Consider the following 17,255-nt stretch of genomic DNA (forward strand, 5'->3'; position numbering starts at 1 on the left):
CCTGCTGACACAGCCGGTCCCCTCCCTCTCCAGGGTGATCAGGGGGCCTCCACTGGCACCTGCCTTGGCCAGCCTGGCACCACCTGCTTGCCGGCCCCACCCCCTGCCACCTCTGCCAGTCACCTCCCTCTGTGGGGCGACTGGTGGGGCAATCGGGGGGCACCTGCCTTAGCTGGCCTGGGCGCAGCTCCTGCATTGAGCGTTTGCCCCCTGGTGGTCAGTGCGCATCACAGTGACTGGTCATTCTGTTGGTTGTTCCACCATTCAGTTAATTTGCATGTTAGTCTTTTATTATATAGGATCAGTTCTGATAAAAATTCAGTTTTTATGATAGATCTTGAAGTAAAATGGTGGCACAGAAACAGTAAGCAGGTTGATAAATAGGAATCAGAAATCTTGATCATCACTGAACTACAAGACCTTGCTTTTACTTAAGTACAAGGATACACTGCAAGTTTTTAGGTATACATTAAACCAATGAAGAAAAACACAAAATGAAAAAATGTACCCACTAAATATATCTGATAGTAATACCCACAATCCCTTAGTTTTAAATTTAAAACTTGAATTAAAACATTAACTCACGTAAGTTCATGTAGTTTTCTGCTCTTTTCCTGATCTGTAGCTTTCAACTTCTCATGTTCTACTCTCAGACGTTCCTGTTCTAACATCATTTTCTGGTTTTGGCTGACAAAAGCAAGGAAAAAAAACCCCTACAACGTCAATCAACACCATCATTTTCTGAATGTTGTTGTCATTAAGACTTTCAAACTCTTAAATTCTATAATCTCACTAGTCAAACAACCAATGCCTCCTGTGGCGCCCCCCCCCCCCCGCCCCGCCCCCGTAGGTGGAGTTTAAGAGGACCTGGCTACATTCAGCAATACTAATGTTTTTCATATTTTGGTTTAAAAACATGATTTTAGTCTTCTATTTCCTTCATTTCCCCAAATCCTTGTCCCTAAATCCATTAAGTATTAACAGTAAGACACATGTCTCAAACTTAGTCTTCATTCTTTCTTATGCTCCTTTGGTTCCTCCTACTCAAATCATGATATAAGTACAAACCTCCAATTTCTATAAATTCTGTATTATATGCATATGGCTACAAAAGTGGGAAAAACATCTTTTTGATAAATGAAGAAGAAAACTTCTATTTTTCAAAAAATTTAAAGCCCACAATTTCCAATATAGTTTTCTCAGTTAAGAATATTTTTTAAAAGGAATGAAATGATTTGAAGGAGACTGTGGTTTCTATTTGCAATAATGGTTAAAAATTTTTTTTCTTTTTACTGAACAGTTACATCAAAAATATTTTCACCAGGAACTTAGAAGTTATAAATGAACAAATTTATTGCCAAGTCAAAAATTACAATTTCAATGAAAAAAATGCAGGTATCTAATAAGAACATATTATCTACCAGTAACCAATTATTTCCTTTTACCTAAAGAGTCAATCTTTCTGAGTTAGTTTTTAATATTTAGTATTTAGAGGAAAGAAAAATATACTTACTCTTGAAGATCAGTAATAAGTTTTTCTTTTGCCTCAACTTCATCTCTCAAACTACTAATTTGTTTCTGATGAGTTTCTCTGTGGCTTTGGATCTGCTGTTCAACAGCTTGCTAAAATTATTTCGGGGGAAAGGATATTTAAATCAGACTAATGAAGATAAATATTGATGGATTAAAGCCATTAGAATCCAATTACATAAAACTTGCCTTAACTTCATTTGCAGTCTGAACCTTATTTAAGTGCTCTTTTTCCATTTCATGCATTTTTTCTGTTAGGACAGGGAGAGAAAACAAAGAGGAAATAAGCCTTAAAGTTCTTCAGATAAACCAAGGAGAAAATGGCTTTTACGAGGGATATGTTCCTTAGCAGTTCTTGACTTTAACCTATCCAAATGCCACACAGTAAATCTTGCTAAGCTCAACATATTGACTTAGATCCTTTGTGTTGATATTATGGTTACCTTTATTTTCTTTACCTAATCCCAGAACAAATGGGTTAAGGCATGGTAGGGAAACGAGACAGCTTTGTAAGTTCCTATGTTAAGATATGTGTGTGTGTATAAACTTCATATATATGTGTGGCCTCGTAACTTAGTGGGAAATTCCCAGATTGGCTACTTCCATATTCAAACACAACTTCAAAAATGTATCAAAGCAATATTAAAACATATTATTTGTTCTCTATTTCAAGTTATCCAGATTCCTACTATTCATTATCAGTGCAAATATAAATTTACAATTACACTAAAGGATAAATTAATATAGATATAACTCAAATAATGAGAAGTTAATACCTTGTGCTCGAAGCTGGACTAGTTCTTCACTGAGGGAATCAACAGATTCCTCCAACAGTCTTTTCTTTTGTTCCACATTTTGAAGGTATTCAGTCAATGATTTAATTTTGGCTTCATGCTTTTGGGAAAAATGTAATGATATGAAGTGGAAAAATTCTCACGTACACTTTTTTGCTAAGAATATTTGAAAATAAGCAAGTTTTATCGATGTATTAATATATAATACACTTAAAGATACAAACCTAAAATGTTCAGGAGACAGTTTTACAATGAAAAAGAATTTAATCAATAAAATGGTCATTTGTATAGCTTAAAACACTTGTAAGCAAAGGCACTAAAGACTGAAAAAAAAAGATATTGTTTTCTCCATATGATATTACCTTCTTCCCTCAATATTACATACAATTCCTATTCTTAGTGACTGGCCTCATTCATTCAACTGGAAAAGTAAAAAACTGGCCCTGCAGTTTTGTCCACCCCAGAATTCCTCTAGATTCTTCAACAGTCACATCTTTCTAGTAAATCTATATACTTAACATATTCATGTTAGCAAATACAACCCAGTCAAATCATTCATGTTATTATTAATACAGCTAGACTAGGAAAAACTGATAAAATTAACCTATTTTATTACTCAAAATAACCTATGTAAGTTGTTATTCTTAAAATTTTTATAGTAAATAAAACTTATATGTGGTTATTAAAAAAGAGAAACTTTTTTTGTTAATACATACTTGAGAGATACGAAGCTGGCATGCTGCTAACTCCTTTTCATTTTCTTCCATTTTTTGGTTACTCTCAGTTTGTGTGCTTTCTAACTGTTTGCAGCGTTTTACCATTGTTTTTACTTCTGACTTCATTTTGCTAATGTAGAGCCTTGCAACAGTGAACTCTTCATCTATCATGCCAGTTCCCTCAGGCTGCTATGAGAAAACAGTGAAATAAAAAAAATAAAAATAAAAAAAATATCCAGTGTGATTACCAAATTAGACTCTAAAAATCTTAAAACAAAATTAACTATATTTTAACATTACTCAATATACGTAGGAAGTCTGGAGTTTTTTTCTTTTATGAAATGTATTTGTTTTTAATAAAGGGCAAATAAAATAGAGCTTAATTTTTGCCTTCCTTCCTTCCTTTCTAAATTTAATGCTAATATATGTCTACATGGAAAAAAGAAACTCACACCTAACAAACATACCAAAAAACCACTGATCAATTCTACCTCTTTCAATATTTGGATTTCCTCTTCACAGGCTCTTTTCAGTAAATTTATTGTTAATCACATGTAACTCCCAGTTTAAAACTTGATAAGGATGTTTAAGTGTCATAGAAATGACTTTGAAGTTCACCAAAGAGGAACTGTAGTCACTGTACATTCTATACTTTCATTATAAAATTTCAGTACAATATTTAGGGTCAAAATTAAGTGGAGCTTGAGAAGGAACAAATAAAACTATGTTTGTTCACAGATGACATAATTATAAAAGAAACTCCTGGGAGAAACCAAGATGGCGGCAGAGGTAAACACCTAAACTGCTGCCTCCCACAATATCAAAACTACAACTAAAAGACAAAACGGACACCATCCAGAACCACAGGAAAGCTGGCTGAGTGGAAATTCTACAACTAGAAGAAAAGAGGAAAGCACATTGAGACTCAGAGGAGCTGCAAAAGGCTGAGGTACGGAGCCTCGCCCGCGGAGAGGACGGGTGGTTGTGTGCACGGGCGGCTGAGTGCATGGCTGGCTTTCTAAAGCAGGAGGGAGAAGGAAGCTCCCGACTGCATTGAACTCCAGTCCCGGGCAAGATGCTGGGAAACCAGACTCACTCGGGGGGGAATCTGGACTGTCAGGAAAAGAGAAAGCACACTGAGACTCGGGAGCTGCAGAAGGCAGAGGTCTGGAGGGGCGCGCGCAGAGAGGACTGACTGCTGAATGCACGGGAGGCTAAGTACGCGGCTGGCTTTCTAAAGCGGGAGGGAGACATAAGCTCGCAAATGCGCTGAACGCCAGTTCTGGGCGAGACTCTGGGGACCCAGACTCATTCAGGGAGAAACTGGACTGTCTGGCAGCGGGCGAAACTCGAGGGCGGCTTTCTCTCAGAGGTGCTTGCAGCGATTACCAAGGGTCACTGAGACCCAGGGGCCTCATAGGGCAGGGCTAAAGGGAAACCAAGGCTGTCTGCTCCACCCTGAAACTCCGCCCCATCCAAGCTGAGCACAGGGGCTTTTGCAATTTTGCAAGTCTTATCTCATAAGAGTGTCTCCAGCACAGAAGTGTTCCCAGTATAGACACAGCTGATCCTCACAGCCAATTGGCCTGGAGGTCAATTCCTCCCAGTGATACCAACAACAATCAAGACTTAACTACAACAAGGCTGAGCACACAGCCCACAAAGGGGTGCACCAAGAGTGTCCACCTCAGGTAACTGCGGAGGCTGAGCCACTGTGCCTACCACAAAAAGCTACTCTACCAACTCAGGGAAGCAGCGAAAATGCGGAGACAAAGAAACAGATCACAAATGAAAGAAATGGAGGAAAACAAACGATTGGATATAGAATTCAAAACCACAGTTATGAGGTTTTTCAAGAATTTCCTAGAAAAGGCCGATAAATTTAGCGAGACCCTCGAGGATATGAAAAAGGACCAACTAGAAATTAAACATACACTGACTGAAATAAAAAATACTATACAGAGACCTAACAGCAGACTAGAGGACTGCAAGAATCAAGTCAAAGAGTTGAAATACAAAGAAGCAAAAAACACTCAGCTGGAAAAGCAAAAAGAAAGAATCCAAAAATTTGAAGATAGTGTAAGAAGCCTCTGGGACAACTTCAAGCATACCAACATCCGAATTATGGGGGTGCCAGAAGAGAGAGAGCAAGATACTGAAAACCTATTTGAAGAAATAATGACAGAAAACTTCCCTCACCTGGTGAAAAAAATAGACTTACAAGTCCAGGAAGCGTAGAGAACCCCAAAAAAAGGGTTCCAAAGAGGACCACACCAAGACACATCATAATTAAAATGCCAAGAGCAAAAGACAAAGAGAGAATATTAAAAGCAGCAAGAGAAAAACAGTTAGTTACCTACAAGGGAGCACTCATACAATTGTCAGCTGATTTCTCAACAGAAACTATGCAGGCCAGAAGGGAGTGGCAAGAAATATTCAAAGTGATGAATAGCAAGAACCTAAAACCAAGATACTCTAACCAGCAAAGCTATCATTCAGAATTGAAGGTCAGATAAAGAGCTTCACAGATAAGAAAAAGCTAAAGGAGTTCATCACCGCCAAACCAGTATTATATGAAATGCTGAAGGGTATTCTTTAAAAAGAGGAAGAAGAAGAAAAAGGTAAAGATAAAAATTATGAACAACAAATACATATCTATCAACAAGTGAATCTAAAAATCAAGTGAATAAGAAATCTGATGAACAGAATAAACTGGTGAATATAATAGAATCAGGGGCATAGAAAGTGAGTGGACTGACAATTCTTGGAGGGAAAGGGGTGTGGGAGGTGCGGGAAGAGACTGGACAAAAATCGTACACCTATGGATGAGGACAGTTTGGGGGAGGTAAGGGCAGAGGGAGAGGTGGGAACCAGGTGGAGGGGAGCTATGGGGGGAAAAAAAGAGGAACAATTGTAATAATCTGAACAATAAAGATTTACTAAGTTAAAAAAAAAAAGAAAGAAATTCCAGGCACTAATAAGCCATTATGGTAACATCACAGGATACAAGGTTAACATACAAAAGTCAATCACTTTCCTTTCCTTTTTACCAGCAATAAAAAACAAAAATTTGAAATGAAAAAACACAGTGCCATTTACATTAGTGGCAAAAAGAAAAAAGAAACACTTAGGTATAAATGTAATATAATATGTGTAAGATCTTTATGAGGAAACTATAAAACACTGATGAAAGAAATCAAAGAACTAAGTAGATAGGGATATTCCACATTCATGGACAGGAAGACAATACTGGTAAAATATCAGTTCTTCCCAAGTTCATCTGTGTATTTAATATACCCTCAATCAAAATCCCAGCAAGTTATTTTGTGGATATCAACAAATAGATTCTAAAGATTACCTGGAAAGGCAAAAGACCCTAAACAGCCAACGATATATTAAAAAAAAGAGCAATGTTGGAGGACTAATGCTACCCAACTACAAGAATTACCATAAAGCTACAGTAATCAAAATGATGTGATATCAGTAAAAGAATAAATAGATCTCTGGAACAGTATAGAGTCCAGGAATAGATGCACACAGAGACAGTCAGCTGATCTCTGACAAAAGGGGCAAAGGCAATTCAATCGAGAAAGAATAGTCTTTGCAATAAATCTGCTGGAGCAAGTGGTCATCCCCATGTAAAACAATGAGTTCTGACAGACATACCTTTCAGGAAATTTAATTCCAAATAGGTAATAGACATAAATGTAAATGCAAAACTAAAAAAAACTTCTAGAAGGTAACACAGGAGAAAATCTAGGTGACCTTGAATTTGGAGATGAGTTTTTAGAAATATCAGAAACATAATCCGTGAAAGAAAAAATTGGTATGTTGGACTTTGTTAAAATTTCTGCTTTGTAAAAGACACTGTTATGAGAAGAATAAAAAAATAAGCCACAGACTGGGAGAAATATATGCAACCCAAATGCAAATTAAAGCAACAATGAGATGCCACTAGACATCTATTAGAATGGCTCAAAACCAAAAAGTAATGGCATCAAGTACTAGTGAAGATGTGAAGTAACAGGAACTCTTACTCACTGCTGATGGGAATGCAAACTGGTATGGTTACTCTGGGAGTTTATTACACAGCTAACACAGTCTTACCATACAATCTAACAATCATACTCCTGGGTATTTTTATCCAATTGAACTGAAAACTTAGGTTCACAGACAAAGTTGTTCATGAATGTTTACAGCAGTTTTATTTATAACTGCCAAAAACTTAAAGTAACTGAGATGAGAGAGAACCAAGATGGTGGCATAGGTAAACACTTATACTTGTTGCCTCTCACAACCACATCAAAACTACAACTAAAAGACAAAACGATGATCATCCAAAACTACAGGAAAGCTAGCTAAGTGGAAGTTCTACAACTAGAAGGAAAGAAAAAAGCTCATTGAGACTGGTAGGAGGTACAGAGGCACAGAGGTGAGCAGAAAACAGGCTGGCAACTGGGTGCGCTGTTGTTGTTGTTTTCAATAGGGAGGGAGATACAATTCCCGATTGCTCTGAACTCCAGTTCCCGGCGAGACTCTGGGGACCCAGACTCTTACGGGGAGAAACTGGACTGTCTGGCACCGGGCTGGAACAGAAGGGCAGCTCTCAGAGGTGCTCGCAGTGATTACTGTTCCTGCATGGGGACACGGAGATGCGGTGATCTCTCCTATGCAGGGCTGACTGGCAGTCATTGCTATTTGCTCCACCCTGGTGATTCCCTGAGATCCTGTTCCACCCAATGTACAACCCGACCCCAGCTGTGCGCAGCGGCTTTTGCATATGAATGACCTGTCCTTTCTCGCAGCCTAAACCTAACAAACTGCAGCTGGGTCAAAGAGCTCCAAAGCTGCCCAAAGAAGGCCCAAGCCCCAGTAGCAGCAGCATGCCTTTCTTCACAGCTGGGCCTCATCTGGGCACTTGCAAACCCCAAAAGAAGAGGAGGAATCTGCAGATCTCTCTGTAGCTCCTGCTGGGCAGCACCAGGCAGTGGCTGACTTTGCACCTCCTTGGAGATCCAAGAGCCAGTGTACCCAGTGGTCAGTGTGAGACCATATCAAATTACAACTCTTCACATCCATAAGTGACACACTCAAGGGGCAGACTCAGTGAGCACCAAAGCCCCACTGAAGCAAGTCTTGCCTCATAAGGGTGTTTTCAGCACAGAAGTTCTCCCATCATAGACAGAGCTGATCCTCACAGCCAATAGGCCTGGAGGTCAATTCCTCCCAGTGACACCAACAACAATCAAGGCTTAACTACAACAAGACTGTGCACACAGCCCACAAAGGGGTGCACTCCTCCCAGTGACACCAACAACAATCAAGGCTTAACTACAACAAGACTGTGCACACAGCCCACAAAGGGGTGCACCAAGAGTGTCCACCTCAGGTAACTGGGGAGGTTGAGCCACTGGGCCCTACAGAACACCTAGCACACAAAGCCACTCTATCAACTCAGAGAAGCAGCCAAAATGCAGAGACAAAGAAACAGGTCACAAATGAAAGAAATGGAGGAAAGCAAACTACTGGATATAGAGTTCAAAGCCACAGTTATAAGGTTACTCAAGAATCTTCTAGAAACCTCCGAGGAACTTAGTGAGAATGCAAGGATCTTAGTGAGAATGCAAAAAAAAAAAAAAAAAGAAAAGAAAAGAAAAGGAAAAGGACCAGTCAGAAATTAAGCATACACTGACTGAAATAAAGAATAATATACAGAAATTCAACAGTAAACTAGAGGATCCCAAGAATCAAGTCAAAGATTTGAAATACAAGGAAATAAAAAATACCCAACTGAAGAGCAAAAAGAAAAAAGAATAAAAAAATATGAAGATAGCGTAAGGAGCCTCTGGGACAACTTCAAGCATACCAACATCCGAATTATGGGGGTGCCAGAAGAAGAGAGAGAGCAAGATATTGAAAACCTATTTGAAGAAATAATGACAGAAAACTTCCCCTATCTGGTGAAAGAAATAGACTTACAAGTCCAGGAAGCGCAGAGAACCCCAAACAAAAGGAATGCAAAGAGAACCATACCAAGACACATCATAATTAAAATGCCAAGGGCAAAAGACAAAGAGAGAATATTAAAAGCAGCAAGAGAAAAACAGTCAGTTACCTACAAGGGAGTAACCATAGGACTATCAGCTGATTTCTCAACAGAAACTATGCAGGCCAGAAGGGAGTGGCAAGAAATATTCAAAGTGATGAATAGCAATAACCTACAACCAAGATTACTCTACCCAGCAAAGCTATCATTTAGAATTTAAGGTCAGATAAACAGCTTCACCAAGAAAAAAATGCTAAAGGAGTTCATCACCACCAAACCAGTATTATATGAAATGCTGAAGGGTATTCTTTAAAAAGAGGAAGAAGAAGAAAAAGGTAAAGATAAAAATTATTAACAACAAAGTGACAACAAATACATATCTATGAACAAGTGAATCTAAATATCAAGTGAATAAAAAATCTGATGAACAGAATAAACTGGTGAATATAATAAAATAAGGGGCATAAAAAGGAAGTGGAATGGCAATTCTTGGGGGGAAGGGGATGTTGGGAGTGCAGGAAGAGATTGGACAAAAATCTTACAGCTATGGATGAGGACAGTGGGGGGTGGGTAACGGCATGGGGTGGGGTGGGAACCGGGTGGAGGGGAGCTATGAGGGGGAAAAAGAGGAACACCTGTAATAATATGAACAATAAAGAATTATTAAAAAAAGAAAAGTAACCGAGATGTTCCTCAATAGGTGAATGGATAAACAAACTGGTATATCCATACCATATTCAGTGATAAAAATAAGCTACAAAGCCACAAAAAGACATGGAAGAACCCTTAAATGAACACTAAGTGAAAAAAGCCAGTTTAAAAAGGCCACATACTATATGATTCCAACTATATGAAATTTTGGAAAAGGCAAAATTAATCGAGAATTTTTTTAGATCACTGGTTATTAGGAGTTCAGGGGAGGGCGATGAATAGAAAAAGCAAAGGAGATGATAGGTGATGTTAAGTGTTAAAACTATGCTATGATACGGTAATGGTGAATCTATATTATGCATTTGTCAAAATCCTTGGAACTGTACATACAAAGAGTAAATCATAATGCAAAAATCACAGAACAAGTTAAGTAGACCTCAGCAGGGTTTAAATGATGATGTTAACAGAAAAAGAATTACGTGCAAATGACAAAAACACTGAGGATCCATAGATTTCTTTTTAAAGAACCTATTTGCAAGGATGACCTGCTTTCAAATGCTGCTATAATAGTGGGGGGAAAAAGGAGTCTAGGAGTCAGGAAACCTGTATTCTATCACTTTGTGACTAAAAATAAGCCATTCCACTCTTTATCTTCTGCCTTTACCACTTTTTCACTTAAATTAAGATTATTTTAACATGAAACAAAAAGATTTTTCTAAAAAGAAGTTGCAAATCTACAAAGAAAATTTTGAACACCACATTTCTAGTGTTCAATGATATGAAATAAATCTACATTTCCATCCCTAAAGATTCCCAAATAGCTCCAACATCTCCCATTACTTTACCATGAAAAGGATAGGACAGAATATTCAGACTGATAATAAAGAGATTAAGTGAAGTCACCCTGTATTTAACAATAACACTTTTCTTTTTTTCAGTGAGGTTGAGCTGACATTAAGAAATGACATATGAGGAGAGAGGTTGTAAGAATCTTTGCCTCCATCCAAGAATACTCGATCCAGCGACTATCAATCAAAATTGAAGGGGAAATCAGGAGCTTCACAGACAAAAGAGGCTAAAGGAGTTTATTAATACCAAGTCAGCAATGCAAGAAATGCTAAAGGGAATGCTGTAAAAAGAAGAAATAGAAAGGGAGGAAGGAACACAGACATAAAGCACAGAAATGGCTAGAAACAAGTACCTATCAATAATAACATTAAACATAAATGGATTAAATGCTCCAATCAAAAGAAATAGAGTGACCGAATGGATAAGAAAACATGACCTATATATATGCTGTCTACAGGAGACCCACCTTAGAACAAAGGACTCACACAGACTGAAAGTGAAGGGATGGAAAAATATCTACCAGGCAAATGGAAATGAAAAAAAAAGCTGGGGTAGCAATATTATATCTGACAAAATAGACCTCAAAGTGAAGACCATAATAAGAGACAAGAAAGGCCACTTCATAATTCTAAAAGGATCTATACAACAAGAGGATATAACTCTGGTAAACATATACGCAACAAATGCAGGAGCACCCAAATATGTAAAAAAAACTTCTGGAAGATATCAGGGGAGAGATTGACAGCAACACAATCATAGTAGGAGACTTTAATACCCCATTAAAATCACTGGATAAATCCTCTAGACAAAAAATTAGCAAAGAAACATCAATCCTAAACCACTCATCACTAGACCAGATGGACTTAATTGACATCTTTAACATTACACCCCAAAACTACAGAATATACATTCTTCTCAAGTGCACACAGGACATTTTCAAAGACAGACCATATATTGGGACACAGGACAAGTCTCTACAAATTCAAGAGGACTGAAATCATAGCAAGCATCTTCTCAGATCACAATGGCATAAAATTAGAAATCAACTACAGTAAAAACAATCACAAAAATTCAAACACTTGGCGGCTGGATAGCATATAATTAAACAATGAGTAGGTTACCAAAGAGATCAAAGAAGAAATAAAAAACATCCTGGAAACAAACAACAATCCAAAATCTTTGAGACACAGTGAAAGCAATCCTGAGAGGGAAGTTCATAGCATTAGAGGCCTACCTCAAAAAACAAAAAAAACTGGCAATAAATCATCTAACTCTACAACTTGAAGAATTAGAAAGAGAGCAACAAGAAAAGCCCAGTGTGAGCGGAAGGAAGGAAATAATAAAGATAAGAGTGGAAATAAATGACATAGAAACCAAAAAAAAAAATTCAAAAGATCAATGAAACCCAGAGCTGGTTCTTTGAAAAGATATACAAGATTGATGAGCCTCTAGCCAGGCTCACCAAGAAGCAAAGAGAGAGGACCCAAATAAACAAAATCAGAAATGAAAGAGGCGAAATAACAACAGACACCACAGAAATACGAAGAATCGTTAAAAAATACTATGAGCGCCCTAGCTGGTTTGGCTCAGTGGATAGAGCGTTGGCCAAGGGCAGATGCCTGGGTTGTGGGCTCGATCCCCAGTGGGGGACATGCTGGAGGTAGCCGGTCAATGATTCTCTCTCATCATTGATGTTTCTCTCTCTCTCTCTCTCTCTCTCTCTCTCTCTCTCTCTCTCTCTCTCTCTCTCTCCTCCCTCCCTCCCTCCCTCCCTCTCCCTTCTTCTCTGAAATTAATAAAGAAATACATTTAAAAAAATACTATGAGCAACTCTACTCCAACAAATTGGTCAACCTAGAAGAAATGGACATATTCCTAGAAAAATACGACCTTCCAAAACTCAACCAGGAGGAATAAAAAAAATCTGAATAGGCCGATAACTATGGAGGAAATTGAAGCAGTAATCGAAAAACTTCCAACAAACAAAAGCCCTTGACCAGACAGCTTTACAGGGGAGTTTTATCAAACATTCAAAGAAGAAATAAAACCTATCTTCCTCAGACTTTTCAGAAAAATTCAAGAGGAAGGAGCACTTCCAAGTTTTCTACGAAGCCAGCATTACCCTAATCCCAAAACCAGATAAAGACAATACAAAGAAAGAAAATTACAGACCAATATCCCTCATGAACATAGACGCCAAAATTCTCAACAAAATTATAGCAAATTGATTCCAGCATTACATTGGAAAGATCATACACCATGCCTTCTAGCCGTTTTGGCTCAGTGGATAGAGCGTCGGCCTGCAAACTGAAAGTTCCCAGGTTCGTTTCCAGTCAAGGCCACATGCCTGGGTTGTGGACTCCATCCCCAGTGGGGAACTTGCAGGAGGCAGCCGATCCATGATTCTCTCTCATCATGGATGTTTCCATCTGTCTCTCCCTCTCTGAAATCAATAAAAACATATTTAAAAAGAAAAGAAAAGAAAAGAAAAGAAAAGAAAAGAAAAGAAAAGAAAAGAAAAGAAAAGATCATACACCATGACCAAGTGGGATTTATTCCGGGGATGCAAGGATGGTACAATATCTGCAAATCAATAAATGTGGTATACAAATTGAGAGATAAAAACCATATAATCATATCCACTGATAGAGAAAACGCATTTGACAAAATCCAACACCCTTTCTTGATAAAAATTCTCAGTAAGATGGGAACAGAAGGATCACACCTCGACATAATAAAAGCCATATATGACAAACGCACAGTCAACATCATACTCAATGGGCAAAAACTAAAACCATGGGAGAACATATTTGCCAGTGTTATCACCGATAAGGGTTTAATCTCCAAAATTTACAGGGAACTCGTACAACTTAATAAAAGATAAACAACCCCATCGAAAAATGGGCAAAGGACCTAAATAGACACTTTTCGAAAGAGAACATTCAGAAAGCCAAGAGACATATGAAAATATGCTGAAAGTCACTAATCATATGAGAGATGCAAATCAAAACAACAATGAGGTACCATCTCACACCTGTCAGAATGGCTACCATCAACAAATCAACAAAGGACAAGTGATGGAGAGGATGCGGAGAAAAAGGAACCCTCATGCACTGCTGGTGGGAATGTATACTGATGCAGCCACTGTGGAAATCAGTACAGTGTTTCCTCAAAAAATTAAAAATGGAACTGCCATTTGACCCAGTAATACCACTTCTAGGAATATACCCCAAGAAAACAGAAACACCATTCAGAAAGGATATATGCACCCCTATGTTCATAGCAGCACAATTTACAATAGCTAAGATTTGGAAACAGCCTAAATGCCCATCAACAGATGAGTGGATTAGAAAACTATGGTACATCTACACAATGGAATACTACACTGCTGTAAAAAAGACAGAATTCTTACCATTTGCAACAGCATGGATGGAACTGGAGAGCATTATGCTAAGTGAAACAAGCCAGTCAGTGAAAGAAAAATACCGCATGATCTCACTCATTTATGGATAATAAAGAACATTATAAACTGATGAATAAAAATAGATACAGAGGCAGAGAAGCATCAAACAGACTGTCAAACTACAGCGTGAATGCTGGGAGTTGGGAGTGGTGGGGTAAGAGATCAACCAAAGGACTTGTATGCATGCGTATAAGCATAACCAATGGACGCAAGACACTGGGGGAGTAGGGGGGAGGGCCTGTGCAAGGGGGGGTGGGGGAGGAAGAGGTAGGAGAGGCCGGGGGAAGGTCAATGGGGGGCGGGGGAAGGAGACATATGTACTACTATTTATAGTACTTTAAACAATAAAATAAAAATTTTAAAAAAATAGCTAAATAAAAAAATCTAGAACTGAAAAATACAACTGAAAAAAAAAAAAAATAGCATCTTTGCCTCCATCAATAGACAGCAGCTCTGAATAACAACCAATAGAAGGAATGTAAGCTCCATACTGAAAACCTTTACTTCATTTCCAATTCTTGTCAAATTTGGCCTTTAGTATGTTCTCACTATAAACCCAAGTATAAATTTGTTCTGTTTGTAACTATAAGTAGGTTTTAATGAAAAAGGTGAAGTCCAAACAGATACTTAATGCAACATACAAATATTTCACGTTATATATGTTTTTGCAGTTAAGAGTCTTAATTTACCTTTTTGGTCTAAGTTTCAAAATCTACCAGGTCACTCAATTTTATTTTTTTATCACATGCCTAGTGATAACATACCAATATGATTATCCATAAAATAATGTAATAGAAAAGAAAAAGGCATAGATAAAATAAGTGTTGCCAAATTTTGATGACCGATAACTCTGAGGTTCATGGGATTATTCTGCTATATGTTTGAAATTTTTCATAATAAAAGTTAAAGAAAAAAATTAATTAGCAGTGCTCATCTTTTCCTTTTTAAATGGTAAAGCAACTACACGCCAATTAATTTATGAGTTTATTCCCTGAGCTAATCTTCACTGTTGTTCCAATTATATACTGTCATGTATTGTAATCTATTAGCATAATTTCTAAGTGCAAAATCTTTATATAGAACTAAACATGGAGTTCAAATAAATGCTACTTACTGAATATTCATCTATTTTTCCTCTTTTCTCATCTATTTAAAATGAATACAATACCATCCCTCTACTACACATGACTATTATGAGGATGAGATAATGGGTAGGAAAAGAAACTTGGCCCAGACGGGTGTGGCTCAGCAGCTGAGCGTCAACCCAGGAACCAAGAGGTCACAGGTTTAATTCCCGGTCAGGGCATATGCCCGGGTTGCGGATTCGATCCCCAGTAGGGGCGTGCAAGAGGCATCTGATCAATGATTCTCTCTCATCCCTTCCTCTCTGAAATCAATAAAAATATATATTTTTTGAAAAATAACTTTGTAAATAAATATAAAGTAGTAAATAAACACAAGAATGAGCTGCACCCAGATAATTACACTTACTGTTTGATTATTAATATTTACCTTGACGTCATTATTTCCTACAGCAATTCCTATTTCTGCAAGGTCTTTTAGTAAAGATGCCATCATCTCAGCTGCTCGTTTTTTCTGGTGGTTAGTCATTTCCTTAAGTTTCTGAAGCTCAGCATCTATACTTGCTAAAGTTGCCTAGTAGATAGGCAAAAATGAAAGTTACAGTTAATATATTAAATGAAAGATCAATTCAAATATCGACAGGTACTGACATGTCTAACACTTTCAAAAATATTATTTTTTTGCTTTCATTTTTTTGAACTATTTAGTTCTGGAATAGTTACCAGTTTAAGCTTACAACATATTTTAGACTTAATAGACAATGTAAAGTTGCCATACTGTGCTCCATTAAGAACAGTAGTCTGTATTACTTAACTAGAGATTGAGTAATGTTTTCTGCCTTGAAATGGCCAACTTCCAAATTAATTAGATACCATTTTCATTTACTGCCATAAGTCTGAGCAAATTAATGGAACTGACAATTTTCTAGATAGTTGGTATATATATTTTTTGCCTTCTATATACCTACTTATCAAGTCTTAAGAAAGAAAAAACTATATCTTACTGATTTCTGATTCAGTTCATCACTAAGCAATTCATATTCCTTAGTTTTGTCTTCAACTTCCTGAGACTTCTGATCATAATTGACAGCAAGTTCCTCTAAGGCTTGTAAAACTTCCTTTACTTCTTCTTTAGAGGCATCGTTTTCTGCTTGAAGGCGATTCAGTTCAGCTTGCATATTATCTTGATCCCTTCTGGTAGATGCCAGAAGCTACGTGAAAGAGTCAAGTTACCAAAGTACTATATCAGTTATAAAAAAACAAACCTATTAGTTAAGCACAAAGGGGAGGAAATGTGGACACTATTAAGTGTGGAAACATTAATTCATTCAACAGATTTATTGAATGTTACTATGTGTAGGCACAGTGCTAGACACTGTGGAAGAAAATCAAATAAAAACATTTTATTAAAAACTCTAATAAAATAAAAACTTTGTCATTGAGGAATATAGATGAGAAGATGTACATAATAAATGGAATACAAGATGATATGGAGGAGCCATAAAGGAGGGACAGGACATGGCAAAAGAAGAGCTTGGTAGTAAATAAAAGGGGTGAGGGTATTTTTGTAGGGAAAGCAGAAGGAATGGAGAAGGTGCCTAAGATTGGTAGATTTTAGTCAAATGCAAATTAATGTACTAGAAAGACAAAGGCTAGCCTCATGACTTGTGTGCACAGAAAAGAAAGAAATTAACAGATGTTTAGAAAATTTGCTTTAAAATTTAGATTTTGGGGTAGCTCCTGAGCTATGCCTTAGGAAAACTTGGTATTCTATATAATAAAGAGGTAATATGCAAATTGACTGTCACTCACACAAGATGGCCGCCCCCTTGTGGTCAAAGATGGCCACCACAAGATGGCCAGCAGGGGAGGGCAGTTGTGAGCAATCAGGCCAGCAGGGGAGGGCAGTTGGGGGGGACCAGGCCTGCAGGGGAGGGCCTAAACAGGCAGTCGGATATCCCTTGAGGGGTCCTAGATTGGAGAGGGTGCAGGCTGGGCTGAGGGACACAACCTCCCCCCGCCCGGCCCCCGGTGCACAAATTTCGTGCACCGGGCCTCTAGCTGGTATATAAAATCTGAACTGGAAAGAAGCCAAGAGACTAGCAGTTAGGGGTACATTGCAAT

The 17,255-nt window shown here is 37.9% G+C and overlaps 1 protein-coding gene across 1 annotated transcript in view; it reads right to left on the bottom strand.

Annotated features, from left to right (window-relative positions):
* KIF5B (kinesin family member 5B) overlaps nt 1-17,255 on the bottom strand; it is a 91,525-nt gene that overhangs the window by 13,883 nt on the left and 60,387 nt on the right. Inside the window, exons 14-20 of the mRNA XM_080686169.1 lie at nt 16,136-16,342; nt 15,562-15,705; nt 3,041-3,229; nt 2,307-2,424; nt 1,720-1,781; nt 1,514-1,623; nt 586-687 (exon numbers count right to left, since the gene is read on the bottom strand). Coding sequence (XP_080542295.1) covers nt 586-687; nt 1,514-1,623; nt 1,720-1,781; nt 2,307-2,424; nt 3,041-3,229; nt 15,562-15,705; nt 16,136-16,342 — 932 coding nt within the window. The remainder of the gene's footprint in view (nt 1-585; nt 688-1,513; nt 1,624-1,719; nt 1,782-2,306; nt 2,425-3,040; nt 3,230-15,561; nt 15,706-16,135; nt 16,343-17,255) is intronic.

This window comes from Plecotus auritus, assembly GCF_963455305.1.
Source record: "Plecotus auritus genome assembly, chromosome: 1".
NCBI lineage: Eukaryota > Metazoa > Chordata > Mammalia > Chiroptera > Vespertilionidae > Plecotus > Plecotus auritus.